The sequence below is a fragment of the Loxodonta africana genome, chromosome 10, assembly GCF_030014295.1.
Source record: "Loxodonta africana isolate mLoxAfr1 chromosome 10, mLoxAfr1.hap2, whole genome shotgun sequence".
NCBI lineage: Eukaryota > Metazoa > Chordata > Mammalia > Proboscidea > Elephantidae > Loxodonta > Loxodonta africana.
The window spans coordinates 78933382-78950685 of NC_087351.1; the positions used below are offsets into that span (position 1 = coordinate 78933382).

The 17304-nt window shown below is 32.7% G+C and overlaps 1 protein-coding gene across 6 annotated transcripts in view; it reads left to right on the plus strand.

Moving 5' to 3' along the window:
• GPHN (gephyrin) overlaps positions 1 to 17304 on the plus strand; it is a 570865-nt gene that overhangs the window by 366236 nt on the left and 187325 nt on the right. Inside the window, exons 10-11 of one of the 6 annotated variants that reach the window (XM_064292612.1) lie at positions 7030 to 7086; positions 9262 to 9333. The exons of the other annotated variants lie outside the window; for them this stretch is intronic. Of the exons in view, the coding sequence (XP_064148682.1) occupies positions 7030 to 7086; positions 9262 to 9333 (129 nt within the window). The remainder of the gene's footprint in view (positions 1 to 7029; positions 7087 to 9261; positions 9334 to 17304) is intronic. 6 annotated transcript variants of the gene reach the window in all.

Consider the following 17304-nt stretch of genomic DNA (forward strand, 5'->3'; position numbering starts at 1 on the left):
CCATCATTATTTCAGCAGCAAAATTGATTAGACATAGGAATGATTTGAATCTATATAATTAGCTGGCTGTGTCCTATACATGACTTAATAGAGAGTATATCTTAAACTATTCTGTAGGTCTTTGTATTTTAAAATGATACATTTTCTAAAATAGAATGTCTTCTAAAATTTCACAATTATCTCTTCTTTCTACTCATTCTACTTTCATTAAAGAGAAAATATAGATTAACTCAGAAATGTATTCAGTAAATATTTTTAAGTGCACATTATATGTCAAATATTGTGGTAGGCATTGGAGATACAGCACTGAACAGACTTACTAACCCTACTTTCAAAGAGTTTATAGTGGAACTGATGTGGAAAATCTATACATATTTGCAACAAATCTATCAGGTAAAGGATTGATAGCCTCAAAGAGTTCTTATAAATCTATAGGGGAAAAAAATAGAATGGGTAAAGGGCATAAAAGAAATACATGAGCAAGAAGTATGTGGGGGAAATGTGCCCTCTCATTAGACATGTATTAAAAATTTAAGAAAATACCAATTTTGCAATCAAATTGATAACTATTTTAAATGATAATCATCAGTGTTATAATTAGCAATGATATGAGCTTTCCTATTTATACTAGGAATATAAATTTGTATAGTCTTTCAAGAATACAACTCATTATATTTATATAGAGAGAGGGGGGCCTGGTGGCACACTGGTTAAAAGCTTGGCTGCTAACCAAAAAGTTGACAGTTTGAATCCACCAGCTGCTCCTTGAAAACCCAATGGGGCAGTTCTACTCTGTCCTATAGGGCCGCTATGAGTCAGAATTGACTCAATGGCAGCGGGTTTGGTTTATATATATATGTGTATCTAGGACCTTAAATTTTTTCTTAAATTTACATCTTACATTCTAAGTAGTCATCTTGTTTTCAAAAGTTTATTCAAAGGAAATTATCAGAGACCTTCTAAGAGTTATGTACAATATTATTTATCACAGTATTATTCATATGAGTGAAAAATTAGAAACAATCTTAATGTCTGTGATTAAGTAATGTGTGGTACATACATATATGAGTTGTTATATAACTTTAAAAATCATATCTTTAGGAATATTTAATGATGTGGAAAATTACTCAAAGTAAAATATATGCTTAGAGAAGTAGGAAGCAAAACCGCATTGGTGTAAAATTGCTAGTTATCTTACAATGTACATTATTTTTAAAACCAGAAAAATATATTTTGCTTGTTCTATTTTTTAGATAGGACCTGATAATAATAGGGATATCATTTCTCTGCTTTTCAGATTTGTAGCATCAAATTTGCATAAAGCCAACTAGAGTTGTTTTTATAGCTGTATTTACACCAGACCATTTTTATATCCAGGCTAAGGTATTCTGTTCTGGCTAATATTGCTGGGTAGAAAATTATATTACATTTCAATGGAACTTTGAAGATAAACTTTTTTCCTGACTTATGCATAAATAATTCTTAAGAATATATAATGTATTATTTTTTAAATTATCTAAAGTACCTAGTAACCCTTTTATACCATACCTTTGATGGACTTCATAATTTCTTTTTAGACAGGTAAAAACTTTAGAAAAATAAAACATGAATTGAATTATTCTCTGGCTAGTGAGCATGAAATAACTTGTCTAAAAGTCTAATTTTTTGTAGATTGTATTATCTTGGGATCAAAGCTATTATAGAAACTCAAGGATCAAAATCAGAAAGTTATAATAAATTATAAACAAATAAGTACAAATGTAAATACACTATAAGAAATTGGACCCTTGAAAATAAATATTTTAGAATAAAAAAATTTCAAGGGGGTGGGAAGATCTGTAACTTGCTACCAAGATTCTATCATTTGACTTCTCATTTCTTCACTATTCCTTGTAATTCTTTCCTTAATTTTTTCTGTCCTTTTATTGGTTTAGTATTATAATGATACTGCCTTTTCTACAAAAACACATTAGAGTATTTATTTTTCTTTGACAGGTATATAATTAATACTTATCTTTCATTTCTTCCCTCTTTTTCACTTTTCCTTAATAAAATGACAAGTTAAAACTGTTCTATTGAGGTACAAGTTTTATTAAAAAGTCTGAAATATAGTGAAGTGAAATATAAACCAGATCTCAAAAAACATTTCTTTACTTACAGGAATTTAAATTTTGACCTCTCAAGCAAAACTTTTTTTAAAATCTCCTCGTGTCATAGCTGACAGAAACAATCTATAAAAAAATAGCTGTACTAAAATACACTAAGTGATATTGGTTGGAAGATTAACAGTTTCTAAGAAAAAGATTTTATATCCTGTCATTAATACCCATGTATAAAAAGAAGCAGCAACAGCAGAGGCATGGTGCAATTAGTAAAATAGGGTTTAAAATATTTGTCTCTTAGGTAGTTCTGAAAGTAAATTAGATGACTCTTAAAAAAAAAAAAAAAAAGCAGTTCAGTCCCTGGGACAAACAGAAATATTTATTTAATCTGTAAAATACTAATTTAAATCAATGTATAATCTTAACCTAAGTCAACCGGTAGTCTCTGGGTGGCACAAATGGTTAAGCACGTGACTACTAGCTGAAAGACTGGTGCTTTGAACCCCCCCAGAGGCACCTCAGAAGACAGGCCTAGTGATCTGCTTCCAAAAGGTCACAACTTTGAAAACTATGGAGCAGTTCTGCTAGCACACATGGAGTCACCATGAGTCAGAATCAACCTAAAAGCAACTAACAACAGGAAATCAATATTAAATATTTCTTGGAAGTTGAGGGAAAATCCACATTAGTCATTCCATAGGTACCAAAAAGCCAAACCCACTGCCATCGAATTAATTCCAACTTATAGCGGCCCTATAGGACAGACTAGAATTGCTCCATAGGGTTTCCCAGGCTGTAAATCTTTACGGAAGCAGACTGCCTGTCTTTGTCTTGCCGAGCAGCTGGATTTGAACTGCTGATCTTAGTTAGCAGCCAGGCTCTTAACCACTGCACTGCCAGGGCTCCTTTGAGCCTGAATTTAATGAAAGGACATGAGAGTCAGAAAATTTAACACCAAAACCAAACCCATTGCCATCGAGTCGATTTCAACTCACCGCGACCCTATAGGACAGAGTAGAACTGCTCCATAGAGTTTCCAAGGAGTACCTGGTAGATTTGAACTGTTGACCTTTTGGTTAGCAGCCATAGCACTTGAACACTATGCCACCAGGGTTTCCCAAATTTAACACCAGCTATGTTTTTTTTTTTTTTTTTTTTGATATGTCCTTAGAAAATCACTGAAGTTCCCTCATCAGTAAAACAAAGACACACATAACATATGCAGCCCTTGTTCAAAATCTTTCACCATAAATCTTGTAACTGAAGAAAAGTGTGAATACATACCCTTCAGTGATATGGAAACCTACCCAAATGTGACTGCAAGAAGCCCACAATTTCATTGAAGTCTCTTGTTTTCAAAGTAAATATAAAGTTGTCTTTCTATTCCAAAATATATGTATGTGCTTTAATAAGAATATAAAATTCTCAATTATTTATTATTAGGATGGTGGTGAGAGTGGGGCTTGAGTGGTTTTCTACCTTGTAACAGTGGAGATGATTTTACAGGGAGCTCAGTTTTGTAATATTGGGCTGAATCAAAAAGAACCGACAACACATGCTGAATTAACATTCAGACCATTTCAATTGTTGCATGATATTTCAGAAACCCAAACTCTTATTTAAAAAGGTGAATACAAATGGCAGTGTCATTTCTCTGATTAACCCCTGAGGTTAGAGTCCTAGTAATTCATCCCTGAAGAGAGATTCCCAGAATGTTGCAAAAGATGTAATACAATACTGTATTTTAAGGCTCTTTTTCATGGATATTTTGCTAAATATATTCTAACTAAGCAGCTAAATAGAAGATTGAAATGGTTTTTGATCCTCTGGTTAGTATCTTTTAAAATCTCCGTGAAATATGTGTCAAAGGATTTCTTCAGGATAGAAAAATGATTAATAATGACTTTTTCATTTGGCTAATAACATTTTGATTTCCACCATATGCAAATAAATAATCTCAAATAACTCATAACCCCCACAATTTTTTGTACCCAATTCTCAAACTTCATTTGTATTGCAGTGATTCTGTATATAATATAAACATTAACATTTTAACCTCTCTCAATTATTGATAAAGAGCCTCAAAGAACAGAATCTATAAAGGTAGCTAATGACATGAGGCTCTTAAAATTATCATGAGGAGTAAATTAATTCACCTTATCCAGATGCTAATATTTTGCAATTTCTTTTAAGTTCTTATTACAGAAAAAATAATAATCCATCATAGGTAACCCTAGTGATGTAGTGGTTAAGTGCTACGGCTGCTAACCAAGAGGTTGGCAGTTCAAATCTGCCAGGTGCTCCTCGGTAACTCTATGGGGCAGTTCTACTCTGTCCTATAGGGTTGCTATGAGTCGGAATCGACCCGACGGCAGTGGGTTTGGTTTTTGTTTGTATTCCGTCATAATTGATGATTAAGATTGACTAGAATAAATGAGAGCATTATGTTTTAAAATCTATTGATTCCGCTTTTCTCTGTTTTCTCAAATTTTAATTTCTGAGACACATCTTTTTCAAATTTCCTCTGAAGTTATTTAGTATTAGGTATTATTATTATTATTTTTATTATTATCATTACCTGTTCCAGGAGTCACAAAAATCACATGAAGCTTGTATTACAATCATTACTAGCATTGAAAACCACATTGGCTTCTAAAGCCTTCCTCTTACACAATAGTTTCAAAATTCCAAAGGCAGATTTGTGCACAGAAAATATTCAAGCATTAACAGATGAACTGTCTGCTCCCAAAGTATCTCTATTTAAATTGATATTATAGATTACTTTTCATATTTAGAGTTCACTGGTATGTATCTTTTTCTTATAATTCATTCTTTAAATTACTTATAATTACATTTGGAACTGAAACGATTCAGGAAAAATTTCTTCCATATATAACTATAGTAATAGGTAAAATTTCTTCAAATGATAGATAGACTTTACATGTACATATTCATCCTTTTATAAGCATCACTTTTTAACATATTTTTAGTCAGGCATGTTACTAGAATACAATTTTAACTTAAAATCAGTAACTATGGGTGTTGTTCTTAGATTTGTCACTAACTTCTTGTTTAACCTTGAGGAAGATACCTCATGTTTCTGGATTTCATATAATCTTTGTCTGAAACATTGGTATATTAACATATGTAAAATTCTTACCTGAAAAAAACTTCCAGAAATAAAGACAAGTAGAAAATGGTGCTCACTTGTTAGTATTTAACAGTCCTGAAAGTCTTCTCAGTTTCTAAAAAGTCTTCAGAAAGCAGTTAGAGGCATTAAAGTATATTTTTCATAGGAAACTACCAAGTCTATCTTTTTAAGCAAAATACAGTGAAGCTCTGCATAATACAAGAAACAGTTTTGATTTAAAGATGTTCTCTATCAATGAAAATAGCACAAGAGAATGACTGTTGTGGTGTTGAGTCAGTTCTGACTCATAGTGGCCCTATAGGACAGTGTAGAACTGCCCCATAGAGTTTCCAAGGAGTGGCTGGTGGATGTGAACTGCTGACCTTGTAGCAGTCAAGCTCTTAATTACTACGCCACCAGGGCTCCAGGAGAATGACTATGAACTCCATCCAGAGACTCCCTCTTAAGGAATGTGGACATTTTATTCAGTATCCATTATTTCTAAATTTGAGAATCTTATTTAACTAATAAGAGTGAGAATTGGGGATTATCTTTTTGTGCATAACTTAGGATAATGCTGAAAATTTAGTAAAAACTATTTCAAGTAAAGCAAAAAATTGATCCAGTTCTTCTGTACCCGCATAAGTTTTTCGCAATAGAAACGCTGTTTTCTTAGTATTATTCCTAAGCAATCTCCATATGCTCTCAGATGTTCAACAAGGAGTAAAACAATCGTCTACGAAATATAATTTTGTAGCACGTCACATTTCTTATTTTTTTCTGAGGACTTTTAACACTGGGAACTTGGCACCACACTGACACTAATTCTGCTGTCTCCTAATCCAAGCAGGGTATTTTAGCTAACCTTGATCTCTGCTGGTCTGAATTAAAATCGTCACCCTGTCAGTGCAGAAATTCATAGTGTAAAACCACTTATTCTAAAGCTTGCTTTCCCATCTTTTTAGATTTTTGTTTATTTTTTGTCTCTCTTTAAGCAAAATGTTCATTCTTACTAAAATGCTACTAAAAGCAAAAGAATTTCCAGTTTCTATGTCATCTAATAAAACACTTTGTATTGAGAAGCTTCCTTTCCTCACTTATATTGTGATGTGAAATAAGTTTTAAAAATGGTAGCTTACCTTTCATTTCCCCTGTTTTACGCTAGAGGACAGTTCAGCAGACATGACAGAAAGCATTGAGGGAGTGAATGTATCTAGCATTGGTCTGGCATTAAAATTTTCTGGTTGGGCAGCACAACTGTTTAATTGGGAATCTCAGTGACAGCTGAACAGCCTCAGTGCCTGGGTCAGCAAGCAGAGGAACTTCACTCCATCACCAGTCAAGAGTGATGTTTGTTAGGATTGATCTTTCCACTTAGAGAGCATTCACGTTTCTAGTCATACCATTGATATTTTCTGATATTAAATGGAATAGACACTAAGACCCTGAAAGAAACAAAGTTCTCTGCCTAGGTATATTTATAATTCTTTGTTTTCTGTAAGCCAAATGTAAATGTAATGCTCCTCCAGATACTGCTTCATCAGAAGTCCCCAAGATAACCAAACGTAAGTGCCCATTTCCTTATCTCAGCAATAGTGCCATAAGAAAAGCTGAATTCTAATGACCAGACTATTGGCAGAGCATGTCATGCAGTCTCTGTTAACTCTAGGCCTCCTAATAGGTACCTCAAAGAGTCAATTGATGTTTTCGCATGTATTACTTACTAATGTGTAGACAATTTTTTAAGTTCACTTTTTCTTTATTCTGTCTTTTTTTATCCATCTTCCCTCATTGTAGCAAATTAGACGGCCGGATGAAAGCAAAGGAGTTGCTAGTAGAGTTGGATCCCTCAAAGTAAATATGTTTCTAACATTTTTTTTTGGCAAGATTTTGTCTATAGCCTACACTTCTTTTTTGGAGGGTGGTGGGAGGGAGGGGGCTTTTTCCATTTTTCACCATCCCATTTTTTTTTTTAATTTCAATATTTTTATTGGCTGTTGGGTCATATATATTTTTTTTGTTTCAGCTACACATAGAGCAACCAGCTGAAGGCAAGCTGCCAAATAACTAGCTTTGAATGGCACCACAAACAAGAGAAAAGGGCAACTGCCTCATTCAAGGTGCCTATAATTTGGGGTTCTAGAGTAAACCGTTCCTCTGATTGATGTCACTGACTGTGTGTTAAGTTCCTCTTACACAGAGAACTAATATTTATTTTCAGAATCCCTCCCTTTTTTACTTTTTTTGTAAAAAGTAATTAAATGTTATTTTAGTGTCATTACCATTTGTAGCCCATTCTAGAGAAGTAATAGTTATAAGTTAATAACACATATTTAATATATGTCATCTTAAGAATTAGAGAGAAAAGGAATTTCATATGATGCTAGTAATTTTTAGTATAATGGGCCCACATGGAGCTAATAGCGTTTAAATACCCTGAGTCCCCTTTGTTTTATTTTTTTAAAGTTAAAAAAATTGATATAACACTCATTTGTGTATTTAATCTGCTATCTACAACTTAAAGATTTCTGATTTGATGACCCTGTTTTCTAACTGCTAAATATCCATTTGGTTAATATGTTTTGGGCACTCAATACTCTAACATTTAATCACAGTGTAAGGTAAACAAGTTATTACCCTTAAGAAATGCAGACATAACCATTGATCACTCTTAATGTTACCATGATAAATGCAAGTTAGAAAATTTGCTGAACTTTAAATATATGCAGAAGACACCCTCCAAAAAAATTAACTGCTCACTTATATCTTAAGTCCATTTGTCCTTACAGCAGTTGTAACTATTAAATTAATCAGAATGCCAGATAATTCACTGCACTGTGATGTCCAAAAATTCCCTAACTACCTTGAGGCCTAATATTAAGTCGTTTCAGAATTTTACACACTTCCACTGTATTTCCATTTAGCAATTTATAAAACACGAATTTCTGCACTCTTTCCTCTCCTTGCCTTTTCTGCCTTCTTAGTTTTACTTTTTGTTGTTGTTCTTTTTATTTATTTGTGTGTGCACACACGAGTGCACATGGATGAAGGTGTGTTTGTATGTTTGTGTCCTTTATTCCAGACAAGCCATCCTCTCTGTTCTCTAACACTGCTTTATAGTGGGTAGCTATTTTATTAAAATGTTATTTCACTAAGAATAATCAAAGGGGATAGAAAATATTGATTATATGCCTATTTTAAAAACAAGGCAGTTTAAGATGATTCAGTCAGAAAAAATGAGTTTATGATGCTATATTAGCATTCCTCACTGTCTACCTGTGAGGTTTCATATTTTACCACTGTCTTTCAGGGAATATAAATTCATTATTGTTTGGACCATAGATTATGACTCATTCAGGTGAGAAGGTTCAGTGCAAGATATCTTTCTTAAAATTATTGATAGTGAAATAAAAAGAAAAATGGCATTCATAACTGCAGCATCATCTGCCGCAAACTAGATTATGTGTGCCGACAAGTGTGTTTGTGCAATTCTGTCTAATTTCCACTTTTGCATATGTAGAGCTTCAAATTATAATTGTATGTTTATTGTTTTTAAGTGTATATACAGTGTGATTATGTATATACACACACGAACACACACACATATGTTTAAGAACAAAAGATACATGTTAGGGTTTAATCAGTTTATTTTAACATAGATACAGCCTTAACTCAAAAAGTGTTTGTGAAAGAAAACACAAATTTTATAATCTTCAAATACCTTTATTCCATTTTCTGCCAAATAGAAAAATTTTAAAGTAAATCTCTAGAGGATTATAGGGATCGTTATTTTCTCCAATACTTTGGAGAAAAAAGATTTGTAATTAAACAAAATAAAATATTGGCTTCCAATTTGGGTTTATTGAGCATGTATTCTTGTGTTATACAAATATCTTTAATGTTTTGAAATGTTTGCCAAAGGCAGTGAGAAATGTATAATGCTATGATCTTATTTTTAAAAGGAAAAAGAGGAAAACTGAAAAGAGAACAAGTTGCTTTTTCAATTCATTTTCTGATGTTTACATGTAGCTCCATCGAAAGCTGGAGGAGCTCAGAGATCACCTAGAAGGCAATGTGAAAGGATACTCTCTCAGAGTAAATGTACGATTTCACTCGGTGATTTTTTTTTCCTAAACTTCTGCTGACTGGTAATTCCAAATCTGATTGGTTTGTCCTCTCATCTCCATCTTTTTCCTTTTCTGTCTCTTTTCCCCAATCTCTTTCTCTCTTTTCTAGCTACAGCTTCATGCTCACATTTATGAACTAAAGATTAAATTTTGCAGGGTTGAGGATCCTTAAGCTACATTAACATTGCAGTTGGTTTGAGAGCATTTTGGCCCCAGTGCAAAATAAAAACTTCCTTTTCAAAGTCAGTGTTTCTTATACAATTGTATAATTTTCCGAGAATCTTTTCATGAGACTTCATTTGGAGCTTTTCCATCGCCCCTGTCTTCTGCCCCTTGTTGGATGTGTCAGCAGGATTTTAAATTACAGGTTGGATACGAGGCGTGGAGCCTTGATGATTCAGTTTCAGTTGTCAAGGAAAATGATCAATATTAGAGTGTCATTTTAGGTAATCTGACAAGTAGGCACTTTTTTTCTCAGTTAATAAACCTCTCTTAACTCAGATACTTATGGAATAATTAATTATAAGGTACCATTTTTTGGTTGTTTAAAAATAAGGAAATTAGGCAATTAACATCTTCATAGGAACATTTTCGTGTAACATCTTACAAATACTTGAAATGTAGGTAGTATACCGAAGACAACACTTTGAAGGAGAACACATAGAGCCACCTGGTACTGTACATGCATCATATGACCAATAGTAATATTTTTGTGATAGTTCAGACTTTTGGAATGTTTGGTCCTTCTTCTGAATATGTTTTTGTATGAAAAATGAAAGGAAAATCTCTAAAATGTTATCTGGTATAAATGTGGCAGACAAAAACCTAAATTCTTGCAATAAATAATTTATGGCAAGGTTTAACCCTGACTTCTTCTAGAAGTCCTGATGAATTCTAGGTCCTGATTACCTCTCTGAAGATTATTGCCATACGTTTAATTCATATTGCTATAATGGTCTATAGCAATAGTTATAAAAAATGTAATAAAAATTAGTAATGTAATTCTGTTTCCTCAGCTTGTTTTTAATTATATAGCATACATTGTCATGTATATGTTTATATTAAATTTCAAAGTTTTTTTTCTATTTAATCATTCAGTTCTCTTAGCTAAACAAAGAAGGGAATTAATATAAGTATCTCATCTCTCTCTTTTGAGCCTGTCCTTCTCTTCTATGGGTAGTCTTATAGAATTTGAGAAATCATAGTCCCTAGAAGCCATTCTACTATTAAAGGAAAAATTAGTATGAATTCTATGATTAACATACCTGAACATTATTCTAGAAGCCTAAAAAGAATGTAGTAACATTAATATATGTGGTATGTGAATATATGAAGATATTTTTCCTTCAGTCAATCCAACTAGAAAGTTGAGACTTGCTAAAGTCTGCATGGTGAAGAGTTAGGGTTAGAAGATTAGGATCAAATTAAAAGTTCTGTGCTTTGAAAATTGGTTCAGTTCATGCCACTCCGCAATTCCTTTTTTTTTTTTTTTAACCACCTATACTGCTATATGATGATTTATCTTAATGTCTTCATCTTTTGTGTCATTTCATTGGGGCTAACTTTTTTGTGATTACCTTCTTTCTAGAAAGATTAAATATGAGTATATCATTCTAAGGATCCTGTTTACTAGCAAAGTATGGAAAAAGAACTATCAAACGGCAAATAGCATCTTCTCTAAAGAGCTCAATTAAGAAAAGATGCAAATCAAATGCTTAGCTGAACATTCAGCTTTTCTCCTTCTCCTGTAACTCACATTACCTCAATATGCCTTAGAATATGCCTTATATTTAAGAAATTTTTGCTTAGAAGCAAAATAATGTTACTCTCAGTACCAGCAACTATACAAACACATTTTGTTTCAAAAATGAGGTAAACTGGCATACAGGTGACTATTCCATTTTGTAAAAATTTATTGTAGGTGTCCACACACAAAAGCGTGAAGTATATAAAAAAAAATAAAACTATGTTGCCACTAAAATATTTTATTTAATAGTTGGAAAGGCGAGAGATCAGAGTTTTGAGAAAAGATTTAATTAAATAATTGATGTTTCAAGTATGCTATAAGGCATACTATATTTTTAGAGAAGACCCATCTATCCTTATTTATTAAGGTGATTAATGATAGAAGTAGAATAGTCTGTTAAGATGTAATTTTGGGACTAATATTAAACTTTATTTTTCATATGAAAGTATACTTCTTTATATTACATTGATTCTTCTATAGCAAAAATCGGGACTTATTAGATTTCTGAATTCTAACTTAAAAATACGTCATCTTTTTATGTCCCTTATACAAAGTGGAAACAATGGGGCCAGGAACAGCCTGAATGTGAAATTTTTCTGACTAAATGTAGATAAATGCTCATTAAATAAAGGCAGATAGAAAGAAAGAACAAAGAGGCAAGGAGTGAAAATACCTCTCAGCCACAATTTTTTGTTTTCATTTGGTGCCCATTGTAAAGAATAATATGAAGATGTATATATTTTGTATTCTTATTATAGTCTGTGTAATATGATAATTTCTATCCAGCTACAAATATATACAGATAGATTGTGGCTAATCAAATATGTTAATGAATATAACAAGTATGTTAATTTTTTAAAAGCTTTGACAGGCAATAAAAGGGAAAATGGCTTTTGAAGAGAGGTTATTGGAATAAAAGGGAAACCAAGAAGAAAGGTGGTAAAGTAGAAGAAATATGATAATTATAAGTACTTGCTTTTCTAACAGAAATAAATGTATGGTTTTATTTGCAGTAGAAAAAGTCACTCAAGGGAGGAGTTATAAGTTTAAGACAGTATTCTTAATAAGTGTTATAGAAAGTGTCTGAATCAAGTCAGAAGGTAATAAGCTTTTTGAAGACTGATTTTAAATGTTTAAGAATGAATTTCCTGAATGCCCGAATAGGGTTAGTATGAAATAAAAAGGCTAATATAAATAATGAATTAGATAGTTAGGATTTTATAGGTTTTTTTTTTAGACCAGTGTTTTCATTCTAGCCTTGGTTCTGAACTAATTCTTCATATATTTTTCTTAAATAGGAATTACTGTCTTTAGGATTTTTTGGACTTTTCAGGCATTAAGTTAATGCGATTAACTCAGCGGTCAGCGAACTATTGTCCGTGGACCAAATCCTGTTTTTTTTCTTTTTTATTTTTTTGTAAGCCCGTAAGCAAGAATGGTGTTTGCATTTTTAAGTGATCGGGGAAAAAAAACCAAAAGAACATTTCATGAAGTGTGAGAATTATATGAAATTTAGATTTTAGCATCCAAAAATAAAGTTTTATTGAAACACAGCCACACTCATTCATTTATGTATAATTTATGGCTGATTGTGCTCTACAACATCAGAGTTGAATAGTCGTAGCAGAGACCGTATGACCCACAAAGCTTAAAATATTACCTGTTTACAGAAGTTTCCTGTGCTCTGCTGTAGCTGATCAGTGTGTCAAGATGACATTGACATGGAAACGTTTATAATAGGGACTGTGACATTATCTTAATTTTAGAGCTTGAGAAAAGGAAAGCTGATAGATTTTGTGGGGACAGTTTCAGATCAATCTGCATGGAAGCATGTGTTTAAAATTGTTGCTCTCCTGAGATCTTCTACCTTTATTTTTATTTATTTATTTATTTATTTGCGTTCTTGTCTCTACTTGCTCTTCATCCCTCTCCCCTGATACACACAAAGTAAACCCACCATGGAATTACCATTGAACCTTTCAAATATGGAGCTGTTTATACAGATTGACTATAGATTATGAATTCCTCTTCTCTTTTGGGGGTGCTTTACAGGGAATTATAGTGTAAAGCTAAATTCCATGCCTGCTTTCTTAAACTTTTTAAAAACGTGTATTTTTGCTTTATGCATTACAGTTTTTATTACATCTGAATAAATATATTTCCACTGAAGATCATAACCAACTTTTGATTTCTACTAAATTTCTTATTTGTCCTAATCTAAAATTATTATACCTTCTATAGGGAAAGACACCCTGGCATTATTAATATACTGTACCTTAATATATAATACTGAAAAGCCTAAAAGGTATCTGCATTGAATCAACCAATTTGATTGAGTGAGGAAGACCATCTAGAGCGTTAGCCCATAGATGAATAAACATCAGTATTCATTCTGATAGAAATAACTCTACCCTACTAGCTTGCCTCAGTTTGAATATGACTCTACTTTCTTTAGGCAAGTGTCAATGCCTTTAGTTCTTGTATGTAGAATATTTTTTTTTTTAGCCTACTAAGCCTTCCTTGTTTGACATTTTGATATTTAGTCACAGTGCTATTTCATTGGAAACCCTGGTGTCGTAGTGGTTAAGTGCTACGGCTGCTAACCAAAGGGTCAGGAGTTCGAATCCGCCAGGCGCTCCTTGGAAACTCTATGGGGCAGTTCTACTCTGTCCTGTAGGGTCGCTATGAGTCAAAATTGACTCAATGGCACTGGGTTACTATTTCATAGAAAAGAAATGCATGTTATTAATATAAGTAATATAATTATATATATAATTATATATATGTAATTATTAATATAAGTAAATCGTATTGGTCAGATATGTATTGGCCAATAAGGACCAAACTACAGTAATGATGATGACAATAAATTAATTTTAGGATTATCTCTTCAGAAAATAGGCTAATTCTGTTCACTTTCACTTTATTAAAATTCCCTTAATATGAGAAGTTAATTAATACAATTCTGAGGCTTCAGTTCTACTGAAAAGTAACAAAAATCTATCTTCTCCTGTGCTTAGAACCAAAAAAAAACCTCATGAAAGACTTAGAAAATTACCTATATTAGCCTAAAACATCATTTGGAGTGGAAGTGACACATTTGTGAGGTTTTTAATGCTTACTACAGAATTGCCCATCACGGAAATGACTTTTATACAAAAATAAGATACTAATAAAATATTTTCTTGACAAGTAAAATTCCTTATTGATAGAAAATGAAGAATTGAGGGAAAAATGACAAGGCTCTCAAACTGTTTTGAAAGAATGCTTTTCAGTTTTATAGGTTTAGTTATACAAACAGAATAAACATGCAGAGAAAGGTTTTCTTAGAATAGCATCTTGCTAAAGAAAATTAGATGTGTATATAGTTGGAAAAAAATTTTAATTTCCTAATATATAAAGAATTGACCATGTTTTAGAAACTGCTTGAAAGCGACCTATTAAGTGACAATAATACTTTTTATCACAAATCTTCATTTGAATTACTTTTACATTGTGAGCTTAAAATCTGATGAATATTATTTCACATATTTCAGTTTTTAAAGGACAGGAGAAGAGTTTTATAAGTTCATTCAATAAGCACTTATCGAGTACCTATTACATCATGCTCTGCTACGTGCTAAAAGGGCAGTTAAAGAGCAAATCAGATGATATGGGTATTTCTAACACCTCTACTTTCTCATCTCCTATACCTTTACTAGCCTGCTCTAACTTTGTATTTTGGAACTTGATGTAGAATTCGTAACTAGAGAATGCATACTTTGAGATTTCAGCTCACATGGCAATGTTGTCACATTGCCTAATGTGATAATGGTATAACCTAATGAAAAAACGGGCCAAAAAATCTAACATGGGATTGTGACAACCTAGAAATTAAGAACAGGTCAAAAAATTATGAATTCAGAATCCTGAAGATTAAACATGGTTTAAGTATAAAATAGCTGTTTAAAAAATCAGACCTGCCTGATGGAAGATAGGTCTGGTAAGAAGAGTTTTCTGATTAATTTTTTATATCTTGTACAGAAGAACTTTTCATGGTGTTGCTATTGAAATATGGAGGTTCAGTGATACTGCGTTTGGTATGGTAGTAGTAGGAGATCAGAATCCCGAGCTGGCTTTGGCACCCTCTTTAGAGAATAATATGAAGATGTACAGTAAAGCTGTCCTAAAAGTAACCTCACATGTAGTTTACTAGTGTTAAAGCAATGAAGATCAGTGTGGCACCATAGGAAAAAGTATCCAGCTTGCTGCTTTTTCCCACAAATGAGAATCTTCTCAGCAAGAGATCATACGAGATCCTGGTCAGAGGAAGAATCATCTCCCCTGTGGATTCTTTTTTTTTTAAGTCAGGTTTTTTTTGTTTGTTTTTTTGTCACCAGGTTCTTCAAGTAGCTTGAGCCTTGCAATGTGTTCCAACTCAAGTGTCTGCTTGTAAGGCGGTTTTATTATCTGGCAGATGTGTTGGTGATGGAGCCATTTAAACTTCTGAGACCCTTACTATGCTATCCTCTTTAACAATGTTTTCTTTTCCCCACTGCAAAACCAGACTCGGCTTCCCTCGTGCTCATCTACCTATAGTGTATCTGAGGTATACTTTGCACGTGTTTTCATACATGGTCAACAACATGCTCGCCCTCACCATTTTTCTTATTTTCTTTTCCTTTTGCCTTATTTTGCCTTGCACTTTGCTCTTGGCTGAAAGGGATGAGGGTGCCAAAGGGGAAAAGTCACCTCTTTTAGGGGGAAAGTTCTATGTTTTTATACTGCATTTTTTCGTGGGTAACTTTTTCGTCAGTCACTTCATCACATTCTAATGACCAAGGCTCCAGAAAGCCCAAATAGCCAAATTGATTGTTACCACCCCTGAATTCCATAATGATTCCTTTAAACAAGGTAATTCATTATTAAACTTATATTAAAGACAAAGATTCCAGTTTGCAGACCTGTATGTATCTGTCTGATAGCTAAATATTTGCATTAAATTACTTCCAATCCTGTCCTATTAACCACAGACACATGAAAGCATCCAAAATGATTAATAAATGAAAATTTAATATAATTCCCCTATTTTTTATAAGAACAGAAGATTCACACCCCTTTTAAAAATAACTGATTAGGTTACTCCGTAAAATAATTTCCTCGATACTTGTCTTTTCAAAAGGTTCTTATGATTTAGAAGAGCTCATCACTCATGAGATTCATGTTCTTTTAACAAAAAATTTTATATTAAATTCAATCTATGTTCTTTGCCTTTTTAGGAGTTTAATTTTATATTGTTAATGTGTTAAACCACAACATAAATGGGTTTTCTTGTCTCTGTAAAGGAGATTCATTGAAATATTATTAACAGACTTTGAATATATTTTAAATGTACTTTCCAAAGCAAGAACACTGTTTAGTATCTGAGAGAAAAGACTATATGCACCTTAAAAGATGATTAGTAAATAAAAGGATTTGAATAGTCTATGGATTTCATGATCCTGTTATTTTACCTTAAAAGATATTTCTACATATATTTACTTTGTACAGGCAATGATAGCTACCATATGCAGGCCAATATTGTCAGCTCAAATCAGAGCAAAAATATTATCTCAGAATGTCGTGAAAAAAACAAGATGGCACTGTCTAAAACACCAGGTAGCGTATGCAGAATCACAGGTGGAATATTATCTTTTGGCTAAAAAAGTTAAGAAAATGTTTGGAAAGGTATAGCATGACTAAACCTATAGCCTCAAAAGTTGAATGTATTGAGTCAATAGAATTAAAACCACCTTTAATTTTTTTTCCTTTTTTAAGTTGTAGCTGTCCCAGCTCTTTTCCTCTTAAAACTGATTTTGTGGAGAATTAATTTCTTCCTGAAGCATATATTTATAGAGAGAAGCAACGTAATGAAAAGTAAATGAATTATAGTATCAGCAAAGTCTTGAAAGAGAAGGTTGATATCATCTCATCAGCACATTTTCCGTAGTCTTTTCTTTATGCCCCAGGATGATGATTCCGGTTTAAAAAATATATAACCCATTTCTTTCTGCCACTTCATCCAGGCAATTCTCCATTTTCCATGAGAGTGTATAAGAAGTCTACCATTGGCATCATCTCCAATCACAGCCTACAGCATCCATCAGGGTATTACTTTCTCTGTGACAGCATGTATACAGGAGGGCTCTCAGGTTGGAATGCCATTTTGGGAGGGGATTG